Below are 25,906 nucleotides of genomic sequence, written 5' to 3' on the forward strand. Positions count from 1 at the left end.
AAAGAAAATAGCAATTATCTTCCAACTTATTCCCTCTGGGACATTTGTGTCTGCCAGTCCAGACGGTCTCTGGGAGAGTGCAGAGGGGGCAGGGGCACAGGGTGGGTACTGGCCTCGCCTTCACTCCTGCAGCAACTTTCTTGCCCGACATCTCCCTCGTGCCCATCTCCCGACCCCATCCCGTGACTGACTTCGACAGCCCAAACCCCTCCTCACCACGGCTCCGGCCACGGCGTGTACCAGGCTTTCGTAGGATAACACAGATGCCATGGTGCTACACTTTTCCACTCAGATGCCGCAGTGTGGACTCGTGAAAGGAGCGTCTCAAGCCCCACCTCTCAGATTAGACCCGCCCGCCTCCACCAGAACAACTACTTCCGGGTCACAGGCTGCCCTGTCACCTGCAGACGTGGGTATGGAGGATCCAGGAACGCCCCTGAACACTGATTGGTCCGGAGCGAGCAAGGGGTGGGGCGATGCTAGGTGGACAAGGAAGATCAGGGCTCTGAGCACCGCCTGCACGAATTCCTGGCTGGTCGTTCTTAACCGCCCGCTAACATAGTTTGTCATGTCTATTGACATAAAACGAGGGGCATAAAAGCCCCTAATGACCTCTGCACCCCAATTCCTTGCAAAATACATGTTGGCAGGCAAAGGACGTACTCAGTTGTAAGAGCGCTTGCTTAGCATGATTCCCAGCACCCATAAACATCTGTAATCACAGCACCCAGGAAGTGGAAAAAGGAGGATCAGGGGACTGAAGAGATGGTCCGGTACTACTCTTGCAGAGTAACCATTTTTAAGTCCCAGCACCCACACGGTGGCAAACAACTATAACTCTAGTTCCAGGGGATCAGACTGGCTCCTAAACACACGCACTAAAGCATATATACATAGGATTATTTTGTTAAAAGAATCATTAGAGTCGTCCTCGGCTACACAGAAAGCTTGAGATTAGACTGGGCAAGGAGGCCAGTCTCAAAACAAAACAGCCAATTGTCCACGTCCCAAAACATAGTATGGTGACCTACGCCTGTAATCCCAGTACTACGGACGCTGAGATGAAGGCCATCCTGCTATAGAAACCATGTCAAAATACCTGGCCCCCCAACTCTACCTCACCTCCAAAGATAAGCTGGTGGCCACTAATAAAAAGGGGCAGGTCAACAGCTCCACTAGCTTTTCATCCATCCACATCCCAGCTGTAGGATGTGCAATCAAGGCACTGAAGAATAGTAGCCTCTAGCAGGGGCTTACACTGACAAATTTGGGGTGTGTAGATGACTCAGCAGCTAAGAGTGTTTGCTGTCCTTGCAGAGATCTGGGTTCAGCTGTCATCACAAAACCCTCCCTAACTCCAGTCAAGGGACCTCACAGCCTACTGTCTCCTCCGAGGATACTTAGACATCTAAGTACAAGCACTTCATGTACATGAAGATAAATCTAAATCAGTATTTCGCCCTTCCATTGCCCAAACTTTCAAAACTTATTTTATGTTTCCCTCTTCAATCCATGAGCTGTACTCATTTTTAAAAGTATATGCATCTGTGCATGTTAGTTCAGGGCATTTGGAAGCCAAGAGGGATACAACTGCCTGAAGGTGAGTTACACGCAGTCATAGACTGCCAAACATGGGTAGGTGCTTGAGAATTATGGATCCTCAGCAAGATGTGCTCATAAACATTGAACCTTCGCCCAGCCCCAAACCATAGCCTTCTAAGTACTGTACTTGTTAGATTATTACACCTTATGTTTAATTAGCAGACTAAGAAATTCAACTAGGCTGTCCTTTACTTTTCAAACAAAGTCATGTTGGATTCAGCAGTACACATAACCTAATACTCTTTATTTAATCACTATTATCCAAACGTGCGTTTTGGCTTTCATTTTGGGGGGGGGAAGCTTTCAAAATAGGGTTTGTCTGTGTAGCCTTGGCCTTGAACCAAGCTGGCCTTGAACTCAGAGCGATCTGCCTGCCTCTGCCTCCAGTGCCAGGATTAAAGTTACAGGCCACCACATCCGGATGACTTTCAATTTCTTGAGGCCAGGCCTGCTGACACAACTATCGTCCTAATGCTAGCAGCTGGAAGGCTCAAGCAGAAAGATGAATATTCAAGCCAGTCTGGGTCACAGCACAAAGCCCCGAGTCAACAAAGAGCATAAAACCCCACACTTTCTGTGCTAGCCAGTGCATGCCTTTGATCTCAAGACCTGAAAGGCAGAGAGGCTTTGTGGGCAGCCTGGTCTAAGCAATGAGCTTCATTCAGTTTCAAGCCAGTCACATATATAATAAACCCCACAAAACTTCTCAGGCTGTGAAGCCACTAGCCTGAGTCTGAAAATCCGAGCTCCACAAATGTAACACTGGGCAACCAGCTAAGCGCTTCAGTTTCTTCTATAAAATGGTAAAATAAAGGTACTTACTTTGTAGCATTACAACTCAAAGACCACAGGAGGAACTTACTACAACAGTGCCTGGAAACAAGTCCTACTGGAATGTTTTGATTCCTAAGTAGAAGCCATTTCTACTTTACATAGTTCTCTGTGTGTGAAACAAACAGAGAGGAGGAGAGGGAGAAAGAGGGGGAGGGGAAGAAGAGGAGGAGGAGAGGTAAGGGGAGGGGAGAGAGGACTCCAGAGCAGGATAGTTGGCTTACTAAGCCTTTTCTTCTCCAACGGTTTGTTCATAAAACCACACATTGTATGCGTTGTGCTTGGTCTCCCCCTCATAACTAATAAAGCTGACCAATGAGATATGAAAAGATGGCTTTTAATGCCATGCATCATCGTTATCTCTGCATGTGTGCCCCTGACTGCATACCTGTTTCTTCAAATACTAAAAACAGGCACCAGAACTTCTCTGAATCCACATGTAAGTTACTTACTTCAATATGGCAGAACTGCTAACTTCTAGAAAGCTACCAAAACAAAGTAAACCTCTTGAGTTACTTTGGATGAGTGGGAGTAGTTCTCAGGTTTTGTTTTGGAGTCTTGCTATGCAGTACAGACTGGCCTCAAACTTAAGACTCCTCCTCTTACCCTCCTCCCAAGTACCAGGATTACAAGTGAACCATTATACTCAGTTTTTTGGGGGTCTGTTAATAGCTAGTAATCTGTATCCCATGTACCCATCACATAACTTTAGATAAACACTGGGAAAAAAAAAGGTAACAGGCTAACAAATAGGGGAAGGTCAAGATCAAGTTTGAAATGGTATTTTATTTTAGCATACTTGAGTATTAACCAAATATCTTTAAGCAGAAAGCCCCTTTATCTTCTATTATTTCTTATATTATCTTTAGTGGAAAAATACCCCAATATTTCTGGTGTAAAAATGATACTGAGTCTTTATGGAAAAAATGAAGACTATATTTTTTTCTATCTGTGGAACTCAGAGGTCTAAAAGCACAGGACAATTTTCAGAAGGGCAATTTCACCCACTTATGGTAATATCTGCAGTATTAGAATATAATTAGGGCAATGTGTAGTAAGAGTCCAGAAGAAACCGATCCTCAGTAAAGCACAGCACATCATGGAAATTTTATGAAAGGAGAACACACTTGAACTAAAAGAACACCGTGCAAAACTCAAATGTAAGACTACGTGATGGATGTTTGCAAAGGACTTTAAACGCATGCTCTGTTCAAATACAGCTTTTTCTTACATGTAACAAGATGCATCTGTGCCTGCTGTATGAAGCAGTTAAAACCTACATAGACATATTATTTCGGGTATGTGATAATTTAAATATGCACTCTGTGGATTTAGTTTTCTTTATCCTTGCAGAAGAGAGAAAACAGGCATTAAATACATCACAGTATTTAAGAGCTAAATAGGGACAAATGAATCTTTCATCATATGTAAACAATTTCTCTTCAAAATACAAAGATGTATCCTTCAACATGAACTCTCAAGTCACAAGCTTCACCCCCCCTTCACGAGCACGCCTAAAGGGAATCCTTCCAAGGACTTTTGATATGACAAGAGTTCACAAGAGTAAAAGCTTAAGATGAAAACAATCAACAACATGGCCAAGATAGATACCACAGCTGTGACATGTATGACCCTGCAAATATCATATGTATTATATATGAAATTAAGCCAGCAATAAATATGCTCCCACAATTATGCTGTGAGTGACAGAAGTGGTGACGTCAGTGAAGGGCAAGAAGACTGTTCAGCTCAAGACCAAGGAGACAAGCAGACACGGGTACTTTCTAAGAGGAAACGTCATTTTTAACAGAAACATAGAAAGTACTCTTCCTTCTATATGGGAATAAAATGGAACATTTATTTGAACAGTGGACAACAGCAGAGCTAGCTAATCTAACTCGACTCTAACACTCGGGGCAGACCCAAATACTGGTGAGTGATCTGAAGAGATTCACTGAAATAGATCATTTTGAAATGAATGTTAGAAAAGACAAATCAAGATGTTTCAGTAACCATATGTCCAACTCAATCAACTTAAATGTTTTTATTTGCTTCCCATTAACAAATCTTTATTTCAATCATGAGAGCAGTGACTCATCCACATTCAGCTTCCTTGCCCAATAATTCAAAGGAAAAAACCCAAGATTAGTAAAGAAAAACGCAGGAATTGACATCCCCTCAATTTTTAAAAAATATGTTTAAGGTTGAAAATGTTTGAAGTTTATAATTCCCAGTAGGAAAACATTATCTGAATGAACGCCCTAATGGCAAACCACTGTGGAATGCTTCAGCCGCATTGGATGCACAAGGGGAGGGATTGTCTTCCAAGTGCCCAGCTCTCCAGGTGAGGTCAGAGGTACACTGGTTTGTATTATTGCAACATCCAGTAAGTGAGCTAAGCTGCTCTTCATTCAGCAAGGGCTTGTCTGACATTAGGCTTGACCTCCAAACTTGGCGGACAATTTACTGATGAGATTCATAACCTTCGGGTTGCTCTGATACTTTGACATATTTGCTGGGTTCTGGGCCACATCCTGGAAAGCCACCATGACTTCTGGATCCTGAAGAAAAAAAAGAAGGGGAGAGGCTTGAATTTTTAGTTATGTTTGCGTTTTCAAACTTCACATGAGGATCAGGATTTTTTTGAAGCACCTCGCTCAGACTTAATTCTGTAACTTGAACTAAAAATAATGAAAAAGAAAGCACATATAACATGGATACCAAGAAACATGAACTACTGTTTCCTAAAATGAACCTTGAAAAACTTAACCTTTAAGCTAGGGTTAAACAGTTAAGGTTACTTGCTGCTCTGCGTTTGCTTCCAGGCACCTATGCTAGGCAGCAGGCATCTCACAACCAGCATCCTGGAACTCCAACTCCAGAGTATCTGGCAGCATATACTGGCACCCACACACATTTCACATACATAAACACAGGCACAAGTATATACACAAAAATAAAACAGGGGCCAGAGAGAGATGGCTGTGTCTAAGAGCATTGGTTGCTCTTGCAAATGAGCTGGCTTGGGTTCCCAACACATACATAATTTACAACTATTTCTAACTTCAATGACAGGGGATTTGATGCCCTCTTCTAACCTCCAAGGGCACTGCTTGCATGTTGTGCAGAGATATACATCCAAATAAATGTTCATATACATAAATTAAAAATAAATGTCTTTTAAAAATTATTCTCAATTTAGAAAGAAAATGCCACACTGCAAAATTAACTAATTGATAACTAAGAAAAAAAATAGTGAAGTGTGCTGTCATCACACAAAAGTAGGAAAGAAATGTATTGATGATTAAAGCCCACCCAATCTTACCTGCATGGCTGCAAGAACCTCTGGGTCACTGAGGATTTCGTTGAGTCCAGGCATTCCAGCCATTCCGGGCATGCCCCCTCCCATTCCAGGCATTCCTCCAGGAAAATTACCAGGCATTCCCCCAGGAAAACCGCCTACAAGAATAAAGGGAATAATTATAGACACCAACAAATTACTATTAACTGTCTCCAAAACTCAAGTGCACACAGAAGAAACAAGGACATCACTAGGCACCCTGCACAGTCCTTTCTGAACACAGCCAGCTATCAAGCGTAATTCCTAAAAGCAAATCTTTAAATCTTGCCTTAAAAATAAAGAATCACGGCATCGCATGTTGGCGCACACCTTTGATCCCAGCACTTGGGAGACTGAGGCAGAGGCAGAAGCAGAAGCAGGCTGATCAATATGAGTTCAAGGTCAGCCTGGTCTACAAAGAGAGCCTAGAACTGCCAAGATAACACAGAGAAACCCTGCCTTGAAAAACTTAAAATAAAATAAAGAATCACCAGGCGTGGTGGCGCACGCCTTTAATACCAGGACTCAAGAGGCAGAGGCTATCTATCAGATCTCTGTGAGTTCAAGGCCACTCTGGTCTACAAAGTGAGGCCCAGAGAGCCAAGGCTGTTGTTACACAGAGAAACCCTGTCTCAAACAAACAAACAAACAAAGCATCAAAATGTGCTGGTCCTCCCAAAACATTAATGCCAAGTATATCTCTTTTGGGGGAGGGAGCAAGGAGGTATTTGGTACAGGGTACCTATCCTAGAACTTGCAATGTTACGCACAGCCAAGGCTAGCCTTGGACTCTTGCCTCAATGCTAGTACTGCAGGTGTGCATCACTTGTTGGCTCAATCCTATTTGAATTTTTCATTCTTGAGTATTATTTGCCTGTTTCAATTTAAAGTTATTTTTTATCAGGCTAGGCCTATTTTATTTAATAAAAATTATTTATTTTGACATTTATCTAGAGCAGTCAGTCTTACCTCAAATAGGGACTATACAAATTTATTCACTTCTTTCTCTTTTTAGTTAGTTGAGATAGTCATGTAGAGCCTGAGCTGCCCAAAACCTGCTCTGTAGGTGAGGCTGCACCTCCACCTGCTAAGGTTGTGTCCTCGTTAGGGTTACTATTGCTGTAATAAAACTCCGTAACCAACAGCACGTTGGGAAGGAAAGGGTTTGGCTTACACTTCTATATCCCTGTTTATCATCAGAGGAAGTCAGAAGCCTGCAGATAGGAGCTGATGCCGAGGCCATGAAGAGGTGCTGCTTACTGGCTTGCTCCCCATGGTTTGCCCAGCCTGCTTTCTTATAGGACCCAGGGCCATAAGCGCAGGACAGCATCACCCACAGTGGGGTGGGCCCTCTGCTATGAATCACAAGTTGAGATAATGTCCTACATCTCAATCTTATGGACGCATTTCCTCAACTGAGGTTCCTCCTTTCAGACGACTCTAGCTTGTGTCAAGTTGATAGAAAACTAGCCAGAACAGTCTAAGACTGTGTGCTTCACCAGGCCAGGTGAATCTATGTATTTATGAGTCCCGTTCTAAACAATCAAAATCTCTAAAAGTGGTAATACACAATTTTACACACACACACACACACACACACACACACACACACACACACACACACACACACACACACACACACCGGGGCTTTTGTTCTGTTTAGCTGAGATCTCACCTAGACCAGCCTAAAATCCATGCAGTCCTATTCTCTAAAGTATACATCACCACATTTGGCAGACTTTACATATCTAATGATTCTTTTCTTTCTTTCTTTTCTTTTCTTTTCCTTTTTGGTTTTTTGAGACAGGGTTTCTCTGTGTAGCCTTGGCTGTCCTGGACTCACTTTGTAGACCAGGCTGGCCTCTAACTCAGGTTGATCCACCTGCCTCTGCCTCCCAAGTGCTGGGATTAAAGGCCTGTACCACCACACCCGGCCCTATCTAATGATTCTTTCTAGAGTAGTTCTCTAGAAAGAAATGACTTCATTTTTCTAAGCTTGGATTATAAACCCACACTATTTTCTACTTGTATTTTTCAAGATTCCATTTCTATGTGAGTAAGTGCGTGTGGACATGGAGTCTAGAAGAGGGCACTGGATCCCTTGGAACTAGAGAGATGAGTATCTGCTGCCTGGCATGTTACTGGAGGGCATGGATCTGAATCTTCTTTACTCACAAGCAAGCACTCTTAAGCTCTGAGCCACCTTACAGCCACCTTTCCAGCCCCCTGTCTCTGTATTTAAAACCTCTACATCCAGCTTGGTGTGGTGGCACACGCCTTTAATCCCAGCACTCAGGAGGCAGAGGCAGGATTTCTGAGTTTGAGGCCAGCCTAGTCTACAAAGTCTAGGACATCCAAGGCTAACACAGAGAGACCCTGTCTCGGGGAAAAAACAAACAAACCACAAAACAACAAAAAACCTGAAACAACAACAACAAAAGCCGGGCGTGTTGGTGCGCACCTTTAATCCCAGCACTCAGGAGGCAGAGGCAGGCAGATCCCTGTGAGTTTGAGGCCAGCTTGGTCTACAAAACGAGTCCAGGACAGCCAGGGCGACAAAGAGAAACCCTGTCTCAAAAAACAACACAACAACAACAAAACCAAAAACCAAAACCCCCAAAACCTCTACATCTACTGGAGATATTCTGACATGACAATTATGCTCAGAGTCGTGACAAGTAAAGCTGTAATAAGAAATAAAGTAAGCGCGTGGACAGTCACTGCTATCAGGCTCAACAAGAGACGGAACATGGATAAGAGCACTAGTCACATGAGGAAGTTAAGGGACAGAAGAAAAAACTTCTAAGCTCTGCAGCTTGATGTTATGAGCATTCCAAGATCATTCCTTCCCATAAAAAAAAAAAAAAAAAAACTGAAACACAGCCGTCGATTTATATTTAAGCTAGAAGTAAGCAAGCGATAAACTACAATTTCTCTGATAAATATGTAACATTTTCTAACTTTGGACTAAATGGTTCTACTCAATGGTATAAGCATAAACAGGTATCCAAATTCAAGAAGAACTAGTTACTACCAAGTAGAAGACAGGCACACTCTGCCGCTTTCAGGCAACACAACTCATTTTCTTAGTGTCTGCCTCCTCACTATCTGAATGCTAGTCCTTTGCTAACACTCAGCTTTGTTTTGCTAATAATTTCTGATTATAAAATAATTGCAAAAATGAAAAGAGGGTTTAGAAAGATGCCTCAGCAGTTAAATGGGCTTGCTACTCATTTAACCAGAGTTTGGTTGGTTCCCAGTATCCAATTTGCAAGGCTCAGAACTGCCTTTTAACTCAAGTTCCAGAGGACCCAAGGAATTCTTGAGTCTCCACATGCAGCAGGCACACACATAGTACATTAATTCACACAAAGAAGGAACATATCCTCTTTTCATACTGGACTCAAAATATTTTTATGTGCAGTAATTATTTTTAATTTTTTGCTTTTCACGTATAGAAGTATTTTGCCTACATGTCTGTCTGTGTATTACATGCAGTCCTGACGCCTGTGGATGCCAAAAAATGACACTGGAATCCCCCGAAACTGGAGTTACAGTCAGGCATGAGTTGCCATGTGGTTACCGGGAATTGAACTCAGGACCTCTGTAAGAGCAGACAGTGCTCTTAACCATTGAGCCATCTCTCCAGCCCTTTATATTTATCCTCATAAACAGAATTATTTTCACATGTAACAGGACACAATCTTTGTCAATTTAGAAATACTCAGATTACATTATAATAAATAGTACAATACTGATCCCTTGACAACCATTAACTTTTCTTAAAGTATAGTACTATAACACAGCTGGGCATGGTGATGCATCCCTTTACCCTAGCATTCGGGAGGCAGGGGTGGGTGGATCTCTGTGAGTTTGAGGCCACCCTGTTCTATAGTGATTTCAGGACAGCCAGAGCTACACAGAGAAACTCTGTCTCAAAAACAAAAAAAACTTAAAAAAAAAAAAAAAAGGCCACTAGAGAAATTAAACTTTACAAACATTAACATTCTTGGAGTTTCAAAAACTGTCTCTCTTTCTCCCCATATACAGACACACCCCTGAGCTCCCAAACTGGGACATATCTTCATCATTTATGCCACTGACAGGTCTTCTCTAAGAAATACCTGGAAAAGAGCCAAACTGAGCTCCGGATTGTCTTCTGGCTTCTTCTTCCTTGAAGACAGAATGAAAACAAATTATGTAACAGGAGAAGAGAACAACAACAAGAAGCCATTTTCCATACCTAACCTGTCCACGGAAATCTAGAAAATGAAAATGAGAAAGTAAGACAGAAGTCAGTAAGAATGAAAAGGTTCAAGATGAACCCAATTCCCTTGAAAATCCATTTCCACTGCCACTGAGCATTATTTTACTAATGGTTTCTAGCAGTTTTACTTCTCTGGAAAGTTAAAGCACAAACACAATTTACAGTATTCATATGCTTATACTTAGGCAAGTTATGCATTTTCACTTGTTTTAAAACTCCAAAATGAAAGGGCATGGCTAAATTACTTCCTAGGTTTCTTTCTTCTACGTTCTCCCAGGAAAATGTATAACACAGAAGAATGCTTTCTGAACTGTTTTTAAGAACAGAAAAAAAGGCTAACTAGAACTTTGCTTCATACCCAGTTAGAAATAATCAAGATGGACTGCATCCAAGTGGTACTGCACTTGCCTAGCATGTGTGAAGCATCAATTCAGTCCCCAGGACATGAAGGGGAAGAAACCAAATAAATACATACATATGTATATATTTTATATAAACTGTGATATGACAAATATATACACACACACACATATATATAGTATAGTATAAGACTTATTAAATGACTCTCAAATTAAGATTTACTATTTATATAAGTTTCCTCCAGAATGAAAACAGTCCACCCTGCAGTGAAGCTATTTAATTAAAAAGGTAAAAAAACTCAAAATAGCTTTACGAAGTCCCTGAAACTGACCAGATTCAATAGGGTCACTTTCCTTCCCAGGAATTGAAAAACTAAGGTACTGACAGTCACTCCCAGAAAAGCCAAGCCAAGCTACAAAGACTCCTGAGACCAGTCGAGCTGCATGAAGAGGCCATTTGGAAATGACCCGTTGAGCTGCCTGCAGGCTGTACAGTGTGCTCCAAATTCCCAGCTTTGGTGAGCTGCCACTCGTGCTGGGGTGGGCTTTGGTGATGCAGCTGTCTCTGGGTAATTTCTTCTCCTGCAAGGAACCCCTCACTCATTCTCTTGTGAGCAACCCCAACAAAACTCATGGTTCACCAAGCTGGATTTTGTATCCACACTGTCTGTCATGGGCTCCCTAACTGGGTGAGTAAATATGTGTGTAGTATCTCCACAGAAAATTCTTGCCATATAACACCAATACACAAAGCTACACAGGGACAAACAAACTAGGAAAAATAAGAACAGTATTAACAATACTGGAACAAACTATTTAAAAATCTCTTTCAGGGGGCTGGAGAGATGGCTCAGTAGTTAAGAGCACTGATTGCTCTTCCAGAGGTCCTGAGTTCGATTCCCAGCAACCACATGGTAGCTCACAACCATCTATAATGTGATCTGATCATACTGTATTCATAATAAATAAATCTTTTTTAAAAAACTCTTTCTACATTCTATAATACAACTATAATTATAAGCAGGAAGAATTTTTCCCTCTTGAGACAAGACTATGTAGCCAACGCTGATGTGAAAGCTCAAAGTCCTCCCCCTTTAGGCCACTGGATGCTGGGATTACAGATGTACCCACGATGTACAGCTAGAATCATTTTAAATAATTAGGAAGCCACCACTGGGAAGAAGAAATCATAAAACAAACACAGGGGAAGGGACTAGTAGCCACACAAAATAACAGTACTATCACATTTTAATTAACCTGGCCAGTAAAGTTTGTGTTTGACTAGAAGAGGCTGTCCTGCTGGGTAAGTGCTCTGTAAGGTACACTCTTGGCCCAAATCCACAACATTAAAACAACAAATTTAAAAAAAAAAAAAAAAAAAAAAAAAAAAACAAATGAGTACTAATTAGTAAAATACAAAGAGGACTGAATAGAAGGAAATAAGACTCCTTTCGAAGAATATCACCCGACCCACTGCAGCCATCATGCAAGGAACAGTGCCCTCAGGCCCCCTCTGGGTCAGCCACGGGAGTTTACCCTCTGGGCTCTCTCATGCTCCTCCCGGGCCTTCTTCACTCTTTCTACTCTTTCCTTTATCTCTCGCTCTTCACGTTTTCGCTCATACTTCCTCCGATGTTCAGCAATTTTTTGAGCCTGGAAAGAAAAACCATAGGAAGTAAGTTTGATCAAGTCAAGTGAAGTTAAAAGTTACTTCTTCAGGGCCTACGTGATAGCACACTCCTTCAATCATTAACAGTTGGGAGGCAGAGGCAGGAGATCTCTTGAGTTCGAGGCCAGCCTGTCCTACAAAGTGAGTCCAGGACAGCCAAGGCTACACAGAGAAACCCTGTCTAAATAAAAAAATTTTAAAAATTTAAAAAGTTATTTCATTTAATAGTGATTTGTTTAGTAGATATGTCTAAGAAATGACACATTCAGCCTGGTACTACTAGGGAAGCAGAGGCAGGCAGATCTCTGTGAGTTTGAGGCCAGCCTGGTCTACAATGAGAGTCCAGGACAACCAAAGCTATACAGAGAAACCCTATGAAAGAAAGAAAGAAAGAAAGAAAGAAAGAAAGAAAGAAAGAAAGAAAGAAAGAAAGAAAGAGAAAAGAAAGAAAGAAAGAAAAAGGAAATGACAGATTCATCTTAACAGAAAAAAAACCTAACTCATGGAAGCTGGAGAGAGACTAAGGAGATCCCACCCACCCTGAGGGGCAACAGGCAACAAGTGATGGTTGACGATGGAGGAAGAGACATAGTTTTAGTTGTATATCCACTGGTAAGGTGCCCATGCTCACCCATGGTCCTACAAAAAACAACAACAAAAGCCCTAATAAAGCTCAATAGATCAAACAAAATTACAAAAACTTAAAAAAGAAATCAAAATGGAAACATGCTGGGAGAGTAGAAAAGGGTAATGGAAAGTCAGAATGAATAAATACATTACTACACATAAATGAAAACCATTATTACGTGCAATTAACATAACCCAAGAACTCATAAAGAATGACCTAGGCATTTGACAATATGAAACAAGAGGAGAGTCTAGGACATACAGTTTAACAGAAATCCTCTATTCTCAAACAGATGACAAAGGTTCAAGAATAATGCATTACAAACTGCAGGACAATTCTTGTTTGATGGCCTTTCCCAGAACATATTACTTAGGGTCACAAGCCACAGTTGAGTTTAACAGAAAAGCTCTCATCAAGGACATCTGCCACAGGTAGGCAGACACTCCATATACATAGTCTGTCTATATGTAAAGTTCTGCATCTATAAAGTGGGGACAAGGTGGTGCTGCAGAGATGGCTCAATGGCTATGAAAACTCACTGCTCTTGCAAAAGACCCCAGGTTGATTGTTAGTACCCACACAGCAGCGTCAAACTGGACCACCAGGTCCAGATGCTCCAATGCCCTCTTCTGCCCCTTGTGAGCACTGCAGGAACATGGTACCCAGATATACATGCAACCCAAATACCCACACACATAAAATAAATACTTCTTTAAAAAATGGGGGAAAGGCCAGAAACATTTAGTCTTGGACCCTGGGATATAGTTTTGTGTAAGTATATGATAAACACACACAAGCACTGAGTTTAATCCTATAGAAACACACAAAGAGGTGGGAGTGGAACAGAGACCTTTCAAATTGCTTTGGAGATAAACAGTTGATATTTAAATGTTACATTAGTGCCTCACAAATATTTTATGAACTTCATGCTCTTGAATATGTTCAACAACTACTTTACTGTTTCTTGTGACTAAAAATAATAATAATAATAATAAAATCAAGGGCCAGTGAGATGGCTCAGAGTTAAGCTACAAAATATTAATGACTTGAGTTCAACACCTAGAACCTAATGCAGGAGAAAAACGACTCTTTCAGCCTCTACACACACCATCTTATAGATCATACACCCAGAAACACCAAGTTAAAAACAAAACCAAAAAACCTATCAATCAAATTCAGTCTAGCATTTAGGTGGCAGAGGCAGGCGGATCGCTGTGAGTTCGAAGGTCTACAAAGTGAGTCCAGGACAGCCAAGGCGACACAGAGAGACCCTGTCTCGAAAAACAAATAAGTAAAAAGAAAATTGAAATTAGCCTCAGAAAGGCCTTCTTTGTGCACACCACACCTATTATGTAAGCAAAGAGTAGAAGAGTAGACAGGAGACATAATCCTGGGCCATATTCCATGGTTTCCAGTTGCTTTCCTGGTTGTAAACCTGCCCTTTCTCTCTCTCTCTCTCTCTCTCTCTCTCTCTCTTTTTTTTTTTTTTTTTTAAAGACAAGGTCTCTCTATATAGCCTGAACTCAGAGGTCTGCCTGCTTCTGCCTCCCAAGTGCTAGATCAAAGGTGTGCGTGCACGGCACTTCTCTTATTTTATGTATGATCTATTGAAGACGTGAGGAAAGTCACCCAGCCTGTTCACTAACACAGCACTCAGAACGGAAGCATGACAAACCAATGCAGTGAGTGACTGTAACTTCTACATGCTTCCTCATCTGATTTCCAGGAGACTGTATCTTCCAGACCAAGCACAAAGCACGACATACCCGAGGTTGAACTTCTTTGAGCATTGCACTGGCATCCTCGTCATAATCCAGTTTACAGGCCAGGGCAAGATCATGAGCTGCTTCTTCCCAGTGACCCAGGAGTCTGAAACAGATGTGAACTAACTTAAAAATATATAGTATCAGGAAAAGTTTTCAGTTAATTATTAACTATAAATTTTTATCAACCAATTTAAGAATTGTTACAGCCAAACAGTGGTGGAACACATCTTTAATCCCAGTACCCAGGAGGCAGAGGCAGGTGGATCTCTGTGAGTTTGAGGCCAGTCTGGCTACAGAGAAAATTCTAGGAAAGCCAAAGCTACACAGAGAAAACCTGTCTCAAAACCTGCTTCACTCCAAGACACACAGAAAAAATGGAGTGAGGAACATGTACACCATGACACGAAATACTACCATCCCCTCAAGATGAATAAAAACAAAGCAAACCCTAAACCCAAATATAAAAACAATGAGATTACCACACATTCAACACAGACATACAAATTGAAATTAGCTTTCTAAACATTTTGTTTTAGGCACATATTCTAAATGAAATATATTCTTAAGGACAATCCTGACAGCCAAGAAAACTTTTACATTGACATGCGTATGCTGTGCTAAGTCAGTAATTATAAACCACTGTTACTTATAGGGCAGTTTAAAAAAATTAAATAGGGACAAAATCTCGGCATAAATTCAACTCATAAAATCTTCACTCAAATCATGAATTTACAAAGATATATTTCCTTGGTTGTGTTCACTGAAATGATAGTAAAGACAGTAACACAAACAGTAAGTTTACTCAACCACACAAATTTTAGTGTACACAAAAATCAACTAAGGGTTGTTTTTTTTTTTTTTTAAAGATTTATTTATTATGTTTACAATGTTCTGCCTGCATACAACTCCTGCATGCCAGAAGAAGGTCACCTTAGGACCTTTGAAAGATCAGACAGTGCTCTTAACCTCTGAGCTATCTCTCCAGCCCAAACTATGGTTTAAAAAAAAAAAAGAAAGGCTTATTCTAAATCTGTAAGCAGCCAGGCACAAGACAAGCCCGCACTTGTATCAGAAGGCAAAACACCCCTGGAGGACAAGTGGATGACTTAAAGAAACTAACAGCAATGTGTGAGCTTCTCCTACATCCACATAGCACTAATACAGTTTATTTCTGCCTTTTTACCTTTCTCTTTGGCATGCCTTTATAAAAATCATTACTGTGAGTCAGTTAATACAGCTATGTAAAGAACTTCCATTCTTTTGGTTTTTGAGACAGGGTTTCTCCATGTAGCCCTGGCTGTCCTGAACTCACTTTGTAGACCAAGCTGGTCCACCTGCCTCCAGGATTTTAAAGGCATGCATTACCACACCCCACTTTTTTAGAACACGGGTTCTATGGGTCAAACTCAGTTCTCTAAGCATTTTATCAGCTGAGCCATTTCCCCAGCACTATTTACTCATTTACCTGTGAGCTTTCCCTCGCCATTTGTATGGCTGAGCTGAATCAGGGTTTATTTCAATGGCTCTGTCACAGTCTCGGATGGCAGCATTTGGCTTCTGTAATTTGACAAAGACACTAAAAAACAAACACAGTATTAAGAAAAACTTCATTTCAAACAATAAAACTTTGAGATTTTTTACAAAATCAGAAGTATTTAAACAAATTTATAAAAGGTACTTGTACTTAGAAGTGTTTTTACCTGGCTCTCTTAGCATACAAAATAGCCAAGCGAGGATTCAGCTTGATGGCATCTGTGAACAAGTCAATGGCTTTCTGTAGCTCACCTTGAAGTGAAAACAGAACTTATTAAGAAATGTCCAGCAGACAAAAATATTAATACAATATTTTTACTTATCCAATTAAGAATTACACATTGAGCTGGGCCTGGTGACACAAGCCTTAAATTCTGGCACTCCAGAGGCAGAGTCAGGTGCATCTCTGAGTTCGAGACTAGCCTGGTCTACAAAAACAAGTCCAGGACAACACAGAGAAACCCTGCCTCTAAAGAACAACAAGAAAAGATTTGCACAGTTTCTCAGTCTACTTTTTTAAAAAGAGGAAAGCCTACTATAAGGCTGGGAGACACAGTGATAGTGCTTCCCAGCAAGCATGGTCAGTAACCAGCACCAAAACATTTTAAATTAGGGGCTTGTTTAAAAATAACCTCAGTGAGGCTGGAGAGATGACTCAGTGGTTAAGAGCACTGACTACTCCAGAAGACCAAGGTCTAATTTCCAGAACTCATATATAGGCTCACAACCAACCACCTGTAATCCAAGTTCCAAGAGATCTGGTGCCTTCTTCTGGTCTCCATGGCACTAGGCACACAGGTGGCAAGACACTCAATTCATATAAAGTAACAAAAATAAAATTTAAAAATATTTAGAAGAAGAAGTTGGAGGAGGAGGAGGAGGAAGAGGAGGAGGAAGAGAAGGAGGAGGAGGAGGAAGAGGAGGAGGAGGAGGAGGAGGAGGAGGAGGGGAGGAGAAGAAGAAGAAGAAGAAGAAGAAGAAGAAGAAGAAGAAGAAGAAGAAGAAGAAGAAGAAGAAAAGAAGAAAGCAAGCTGATACACATTTATAAACCCTAGCATCCAAGAAGCAGAAGGCAGAGGATTGCAAATTGGAGGCAAGCATAGGCTACATATACAACTGGTCCCAGGAAAGCTAGACAATATAGGGACAGTGTTTCAAAAATAAAACAAAAACAAAAAGCCCCACATGGTAGGAGAGAATGAACTTCTAAAAGCTGTCCTCTCATCTCTACACGTGCACCCTACATGTGTGCTCCACCACCACCAAGCAAAAAAATAAACAAACAGGGAGCTGCAGCAATAGCTACTAAATATTATTTTCCTAGCTCCCAGAAGGCAGCTTACAAATAAGCATAACTTCAGTTTGAGAGAGTTTTGTGTCCTATACTGACCTTTCTCAGGGCACCAGATATGCATGTGGTGCAGAAGTGCATACAGACAAAAACACTCACACTCTTTTTTTTTTTGGCTTTTCAAGACATGATTTCTCTGTGTAGCCCTGGCTGCCCTAGACTCCCTTTGTAGACCAGGCTGGTTTCGAACTCACAAAGATCTGCTGGCCTCCAGCTTGGCCAGAAATAAATCTTTTAAAAATCCAAAACATAGCCAAAAGGTGGTAGTGCACACCTTTAATCCCAGCAAAAGCAAAACATTTGTGAGCCACTCAACATGGGTGCTAGGATCCTAACTCCAGTCCTTGTGATAGAGTGTATGGCAAGCATTCTTAATCGCTGAGCCATCTCTCCTGCCCGTCTTAGCTTTTTATATAAAGAATCACATTCATTTATTCTTATTTGAGTATGCATTTATGCAGAGAAATCAGGACAACAATCAGAACTTTTATCTCCTTATATTAAAAGAGTCCCAGGGATTAAACTCAAATTGTCAGGCTTGGTAACAAGCACCTCTAAGCCATACTGCTGGCCCAAAAGCTTTTGCTTTTTTGCTTTATTAAACTAGTCCTTTAAGAGAAGCTATTCAACAACAATACTAAAGTTTTAAAAATTTGAAAATGTCAAATTTTATTTTAAAAAATGTACTCAATTAGTGAATATGGGATTTCAAAAAAATTCACAAAAACAAAACACACAAAAAGTCTTATTAGTGCCAGAAGGGATAGCACACAGCTTTAATAATCCCAGCACTTGGCCAAATATATTTTTGTAAGTTCAAGGCTAACTTGGTCTACAAAATGAGTTGTAGGATAACCAGGTTACATAGTGAGACTCTGTCTCAAAAAACCAAATCCAAAAATCTTATCACTACTACTACTACTATACACGTACATATAGTATATAGTGCACACATACACAAACACACATGCACACACACACGTACATACATACGTATATCACTACTACTATACACGTACATATAGTATATAGTGCACACATACACACATACACAAACACACATGCACACACACACGTACATACATACGTATATCACTACTACTATATACGTGCATATAGTATATAGTGCACACATACACACATACACAAACACACACGCACACACACATACATACATACGTATATCACTACTACTATATACGTACATATAGTATATAGTGCACACATACACACACATACACACACACACATGCACACACACACATACATACATACGTATATCACAAAACAGTTACGTAGCAGGACAATTAAAACTAGTATGAAAAGGACTAAAATAGTAGCTATGAACAGTAGGTTTGAATTCAAAGGTAAAATTGGTGAGTAAGTACAGAGGCTGATGCACCAACTGAGGACCGTGCACGAAGAGGACCTAGACCTCCTGCTCAGATGTGGTCAGTAGGCAGCACAGTCTCCATGTGAGGCCCTGGTATCAGGAGCAGGGGATGCCTTTGACATGGACTCTGGTGCCCACTCATTCATCACTTACCCCTCGCAGGGCGGTCATGTCAGCCCACACAAGAAAAGGATGCAGGCAGTCCTAATGAGACTTGATAAGCTCAAGTCAGATGGTGGGGGAGGAGAGCCCCCTCTTTTCTAAGGACTAGGTGAAAGGGGAGATGGGGGAAGGGTGGGCCTGGGAAGAGAAGAGGAAGGGGGCTACAATCGGGATGTAAAGTGAATAAATTAAAAATAAACTTAATTAAAAATTGGTGAATAACTTTAGAAGAAGTAGTAAAGCACAAGTAAATATTTTAATGCCGTAAAAATCTGACTGGAATTGAAACAACAAAGCAACTTTCAAAACAAGGTTTTAAAAAAAAAAAAACCAAAAACCAAAACAAAAAACTCCCAAGGTTTGTAGGGCTGGCTGACACTTTGCTTAACATCAGGAGAGCCAATTCCACTCTATGTGAATGCAAACTCAATTATAAAGTCCTTAACCTGAACCATCCTGAGAGTCTCGGCTAAATCCCAAAACAGGGTGTGTGAGCGCCTACGCCTGTGGAGGAAACAGTAATAACAAAGCTGTATATGGAGGGACATACTTCTAATCCCAGTACTGAAGAAACTGAGAAAATAGGATCACAAATAGAAGCCTGCCTAAACTACATCTAAAGGTCTCTGTCTCTAAAAGACAAAAATAAATAAAATTAAAAATAAAAAAGTAAAATATATAGATATTTATAAAGTCTGGCCACAATAGGTGGGAACATCACGATACATCTTCAAATGTTAGTATAAAGCATTGATGCTTAACTAATACTAACTAGCAGTTCTTGGATGTGAAGGTGGCTCATGACTGTAATCTCAGCATTTGGGAGGAAGAGACAGGGGGATCTCTGTGAGTTCTAGGCCAACTAGAACTAATAGTGACTGTTTAAAAAAAAAAAAAAAAAAAGATGACAGTTCTAATAAAGGGCAAAAAAGCAATCAAAACTTCAAAAACACTAAGACAGCTGTAGAATACAAAGTTATAATAATAAGCAAGCAACAAGGACCTAAACTAAAAAGATGGTACAATAAGGTGGAGGAGGTGCCAAAGCCTGACCTGAGGCTGCAGAGCAGCCTGGGCGACACAGTGGACGTCCTAAGGCAGCTGCACTGCACACAGAGACTAAACACTGCCCCTTTCCCCACTACTACCAACAAAAAGTCAAAAAGCCAGTATGGAACAAACACTGCTAAGTTCATCCTAAAATAAAATTTCAGTCATCTTCTAAATCAAGTGCAAATGTGCATCAGCATGTGACAGCACTGTGAGTGACACACCGTCCAAGTTATGAAATAACCTGCATCTATTACTAGTAACAGTAACAACAGTCCCAAGTTTATGATCACTTGTTCTAATTAACTAAACATAGTAACAACCCTCTGACAGTTGTTTTGCTTCCCAAGACAGGGTTTCCCTATGTAGCCTTGCATATCCTGGACTCTCTTTGTAGACCAGGCTAGCCTTGAACTCACAGAGATCCACATGCCTCTGCCACCTCAGTGCTGAGATTAAAGGCATGCGCCACCATGCCTGTCTATTTTGTTTTTTGTTTTGTTTTGTTTTGTTTTGTTTGGTTTTTCGAGACAGGGTTTCTCTGTGTAGCCTTGGCCATCCTGGACTCACTTTGTAGACCAGGCTGGCCTCGAACTCACAGCGATCCACCTGCCTCTGCCTCCCGAGTGCTGGGATTCAAGGCATGCGCCACCACGCCCGGCTTGTTTTTGTTTTTTAAACTACATCTTAGAGGCTTGTCAGGTGTCTGAATGGTTCGGTGTACTTGCCGCTTTTATTTAAAAAAAAAAAAAAAAAAAACTGAACAAAACCAAGTTTCATTCTCAGCACCCACATGGCAGCTTACATCACCTGTAACTCCAGTTCCAGGATATTTGACACCCTCTCTTCTGGTTTCCATGGGCACCAGGCATACACATGGTACATACACATACACACAGACAAAACACTCAAACACAAAGAAAAATTAATTAAATTTTTGATAAGAGTGGGAGGGAGCATGCCAAAGAACACATGGGGGTCAAAGGACAACTTGTAAAAGTTGGTCCTCTCCTTCCACCATCAGGGATCAAACTCAGACCAACTAGGCTTGGTATGAGTCTTTTTACCTGCTAAGCCATCTTGCAATTTTTTTGAAGACCTAAGATTCACAAACTCGATTCCCATTCTAACAAGAGTTTGTGTTACAAATATCATTTATCAAAGTATTATTATTACTATGTCAAAGGTTAGAGATTGCCAAATTTTTTTCTTTCTTTTTATGGGCATTGGTGTTTCGTCTGGTCCCCTGGAAGTGAAGTTACAGACAGCTGTGAGCTGCCTGTCATGTGTGTGCTAGGAATTGAACTCAATTCAATTATGAGCAGCCGATGCTCCTGAGCAAAGGCCATGATACACGCAGGAAGAGGATGAGCCAGCCCTGCCCACGGTAAGGCCACGTCACCGATGCTGAATGGCTGTAGCTGATCTGCCATGAGGAAGAGGTGGCTGGGCTAATGTCCTAATGTCTTCATAGGGCAAGATGAGATCTAATCCCTTGACGTTTACACTACTAACAGTCACTGTAGTAGGGTACAGAATATTCACACTAGTACAGAAATACAGTAAAAAGAAAACACTACGACTCACCATCATTTAGGGCTTCAATGGCAGCCCCCTTCTTCTCATTTGCTTGATCCATCATCTCCTCAGTTATCTAACAGGAAATTGAAGGTTATTTCAGAAGCAGTGAAGCGAGCATGACAAAGTAGTAATTTGGACTTTTTTTTTTTTCCTTTTGTTTTTTCAAGACAGGGTTTCTCTGTGTAGCCTTAACTATCCTGGACTCACTTTGTAGACCAGGCTGGCCTCGAACTCACAGCAATCCTCCTGCCTCTGCCTCCCAAGCGTTGGAATTAAAGGTGTGCACCACCACTGCCCGGCCTAATTTGGACTTTGTTAAGGGTGACAGTCACTATCCACACATTCATGCACTTATCTCTAGTAGTAAAAAAACTATAGAGAAAGAATATTAACCTTCTATGCTGAACAGATTTCACACCCTGCCTTAGACGTAACTTCCTTCCAACCATCTTTCCCCCATCCATGGGACCTATCCATGAAAGTTAAATCCAGTCTCTTCATGAAAAGTGAACTTGAGCCTTTCACACTTCAACCATAGAGGATATAGGTCTTATTTTTTATTCCCAAAAATCTTTTGAGTACCTATACTAGTCAGGAGAACAAATACCAAGAATAATGCTGACAGCATAAAGATTAACAAGAACATATTCTAAACATCCTACCTAAAGTCTGGTATTTGGAAGTAACTATAGTTAGAATGTTGGTTTCTTTAAAAACCAAGGGTTGTGAGGCACAGCACTCAGGAGGCAGAGGCAGGAGGATCACTGTGAGTTCAATGCCAGCCTGGTCGTCAAAGCAAATCCAAGACAGCCAATACTACACAGAGAAACCCTGTCTCGAGAAATCAAAACAAAACAAAATAAGCAAAGCAGAATAAAACAAACAAAAAAATACTTCATGTCATGTGAATGTTTTTGTTTTAATACCAGGTACGGGATATGGGGCTGCTTCATAGTCATTAACTTTGATTGTCTCATGCAGTAACAAGGACGTGATTTTGCCAGTGTAGGATAGTTGATGTTTAGGATTCCTGGTACTTTTGGGAAGGGATAAATGCCAGAGCCCAGAGATGGACTGAGAGAGAAGTGGGTTTGTTGTGTTTTGATGGGAAGTTGGAAATACTCGTACAACAAAGACAACTTGTCCAGCAACCCTAAAGAGATCTACGCCCCTTTCCCCTCTAACCTTCTGTCTTTCCTATCTAGTGTTGGGATGTTGGGAGGTATTGGGGTGGAGAAGAATGGTAGATATAAGAATGCAATAAAATCAATATTAAAAAATAGTGCCAGTAAGTTACTTTAACTATATCCACCTTACTGCCTCTGCTGTGTGAAGTAACACTTGCAGGTGCAGACTAAGAACATGACCAATGATGACCATTAAAAGCACCTTTATTCCCTGTACTGAGGAGGCAGAGTAGGAGAACTGAGGCCAACCTGGTCTACATGGTGACAGCGCCAAGGCTAACAGAACTACATAGGACTAGGAAGACCCTGTCTTGGTGGTAGTGACACAGCAGGAGGAGGAGGAGAAATCATTTGCTATGTTGAAGAATAGAACAGAAAAGCTAGCTATCTTCATATCTAAAAACAAAGTTCAATAGAACTGAGAAGTCACTCAAGTCTGTAAAACAAGAATACAAAAACTGCAAGCAAACCAGTTATGGTGGCAAACACCTTAATCTTAGCTCTTAGGAGATAGAGACAGAGGCAAAAAAAAATTGCTCAATATCCAAGGCCAGCTTGGCTTACTGAGTAAGACCCAAATGATACAAAAGCAACACAAATACAAAATTTTTGTAGAACACAAAAAACTGCATGAAACGGAAAACCAAGCCTGTAAAATATAGTTTTCCAAGACCACACGAGACTTCAGCAACCAAGAAAAAAAAAATCCTATTAAAGAAACATAAAAAGACTTCCAAGAAAATTTTATGTTACATTTATAAAAGTGGCTATGTATCTATGTGCAACCCAGGACACACAAATCAAAGAAAAAATGTGGTATTTGTTTGAGCCTGGCATATTACACTTAATAGGTTTTCCAGTTTGACCTATTTTCCGGCAAACAGCATAATTTCATTCTTCTTTATAGTTTAGTAAGAACCCACTATATATACACACATATATTATTTTATCTTACATGGTGGTTTGAGTGAGTATAGCCCCCCATAGGCTCATTTACTTGCAGACTTAGACCCAGATAGTAACCTAGGAAGGACTAGGAGGTGTGGCCATGTTGGAGTGGACATACCCTTGGGAGGTGTGCTGCTGGGGGTGGTTCTCAGGCTTCAAAAGCCCATGCCAGGCCCAACGCCTGCCGCTTATGGCTCAGCATTCAACACTCTTGGCTACTGCTCCAGCAGCCCATCCCACCATGATGGTAATGAACAAACCTCCTCAAACTGTGAGCAAGCCCCAGTTAAATGCTTTCCTTTATAGGAGTTGCCTTGGTCAGTGTCTCTTCACAGCAGTAGAACAATCCACTCACCTGTTGACAGGCAACTAGACACAGTCCCTAACTTGGCTACTGGCTATCCAAGAGTGCCTATGGCAAATAACTTTCATGTCTGTATTCAAGAGGGAAATGGAGTAGGGAGAGCATACCCACGGTGAAAGAACACGGTTTTAATGGGGAAATGAAAAAGGGTAATTACTCTGATTTGATCAGTACACACTGTATGTATTAAAATTATACCATACTTGAGCAATAGTTTTGCGTTAAGTAGAAAGTGTTAGAGCTACTATCATGCTAACTGTACTCACTGAAATACTGAAATACTGATACACTTCTAAGTTATTTATTAAATTCAAAGCCAATTCCAACAAAAATTCCTTTGGCAAACTAAAAAGTTTGTTTTAATTTTTTTTTTAAAAGTCAGAAACAGTTCATATAATTAAACAGCAAGACAAAGTAATTTTAGAAAATTAACAAGTGAAGCAGTCTTCATTTGAAAAATGTAAAAATAGGGCTGGAGAGATGGCTCAGAGGTTAAGAGCACTGTCTGCTCATTCAGAGGTCCTGAGTTCAATTCCCAGAAACCACATGGTAGCTCACAACCATCATCTATACTGGGATCTGATGTCCTCTTGTAGCATGTAGGTGTACATGAAGATACAGCAATCATATACATTAAATATTAAAAAAAGAAAGAAAAACGCAAAAATCTTGAAAGAAGAAACAATAAACAAGATTAAATGAAGGCTAAATTCAGAATAGTCAAGTACTCGTCCACAGTTACCTCTGTAGCCAAGGTTAAACCTGACCACCTGGTATTATGTTCTTGAAAAGCATGCAAAACACCACACACAAAGAAGACAATGTGGACGGCTAACCAGACATGACTTTCAAACTTCAAATGCCTACACTGACAAGCCCCTGGTTATACACATACATACATACACACACACACACACACACACACACACACACACACACACACACACACACACACCACCACCACCACCACCAACAACAACAACAACAAAAACCCAAAACCTCAACTTCCTTCACACAAGGGACAGTTAAGTAGATGGGGAAGCATTCCTAAATGCTGGAGAGATGCCTCAGCAGGCAAAGGTGCTTACCACCTAGGCAGACATGAGTCTGACCTCCAGGTAGCCTTCCACAAGTCTGACCTCTAAGCACACACATACAAAATAAAATAAATAAATGCTTTTTGCAAAGTTTTTAAAAGGCCGGGCGTGGAGGCACACGCATTTAATCACAGCACTTGGGAGGCAGAGGTGGCAGATCACCGTGAGTTCAAGGCCAGCCTGGTCTACAAAGCGAGTCCAGGACAGCCAAGGCTACACAGAGAAACCCTGTCTCGAAAAACCAAACCAAACCAAACAAAAAAAGTTTTAAAAAGAAAAATACCAAAACCATGAAGCAGTTGTTTATTTCAATTCTGTATTGCCAATGTAAACAAAAGCTATCCTGAGAATTAAAATAGTCCAAGAGTTAGCTGACAGTCTCAACTCAGAGCTTTGGTGGAAGCAAATATATTCCCTTTGGGGAAAACATACCATCTACATAGAACTTAATAATTGTCCACAAGAAAAATTCCAAAGATTGTGGTAAAAATACTATAGAGAAGCAAGTGTGCACACTGGTAACCCTAACACCCCAGGTGGTTTTCCGAGTTTGGATCAGCATGGATCAAATAGCAAACCCTTACCACACAAAAATAAAACAAATCTTAAAATTATTTCATGTATTAAGAAGACATAAGTAGCCAGGAAGTGGTGGCGCACGCCTTTAATCCCAGCACTCGGGAGGCAGAGGCAGGTGAATTGCTCTGAGTTCGAGGCAAGCCTGGTCTATACAGAGTAAGTCCAGGACAGCCAAGGCTAACAGAGAAGCCCTGTCTCA

General features: G+C 40.9%; 2 protein-coding genes across 3 annotated transcripts in view; both read right to left on the reverse strand.

Annotated features, from left to right (window-relative positions):
* The window catches only part of Slc25a17 (solute carrier family 25 member 17), a 33,852-nt gene extending 33,478 nt beyond the window's left edge, over positions 1 to 374 (reverse strand). For both annotated transcript variants that reach the window (XM_051160034.1, XM_051160035.1), the window contains exon 1: positions 217 to 374. In XM_051160034.1, coding sequence (XP_051015991.1) covers positions 217 to 270 — 54 coding nt within the window. In that variant the 5' untranslated portion in view covers positions 271 to 374. The remainder of the gene's footprint in view (positions 1 to 216) is intronic.
* Positions 375 to 4,200: 3,826 nt separating this feature from the next.
* St13 (ST13 Hsp70 interacting protein) overlaps positions 4,201 to 25,906 on the reverse strand; it is a 38,058-nt gene continuing 16,352 nt past the window's right edge. The window contains exons 5-12 of the mRNA XM_051160036.1: positions 21,539 to 21,605; positions 16,163 to 16,247; positions 15,928 to 16,038; positions 14,463 to 14,565; positions 11,936 to 12,052; positions 9,898 to 9,946; positions 5,759 to 5,892; positions 4,201 to 4,994 (exon numbers count right to left, since the gene is read on the reverse strand). Of these exons, the coding sequence (XP_051015993.1) occupies positions 4,866 to 4,994; positions 5,759 to 5,892; positions 9,898 to 9,946; positions 11,936 to 12,052; positions 14,463 to 14,565; positions 15,928 to 16,038; positions 16,163 to 16,247; positions 21,539 to 21,605 (795 nt within the window). The 3' untranslated portion in view covers positions 4,201 to 4,865. The remainder of the gene's footprint in view (positions 4,995 to 5,758; positions 5,893 to 9,897; positions 9,947 to 11,935; positions 12,053 to 14,462; positions 14,566 to 15,927; positions 16,039 to 16,162; positions 16,248 to 21,538; positions 21,606 to 25,906) is intronic.

Source organism: Acomys russatus, chromosome 17, assembly GCF_903995435.1.
Source record: "Acomys russatus chromosome 17, mAcoRus1.1, whole genome shotgun sequence".
Taxonomy (NCBI): Eukaryota; Metazoa; Chordata; class Mammalia; order Rodentia; family Muridae; genus Acomys; species Acomys russatus.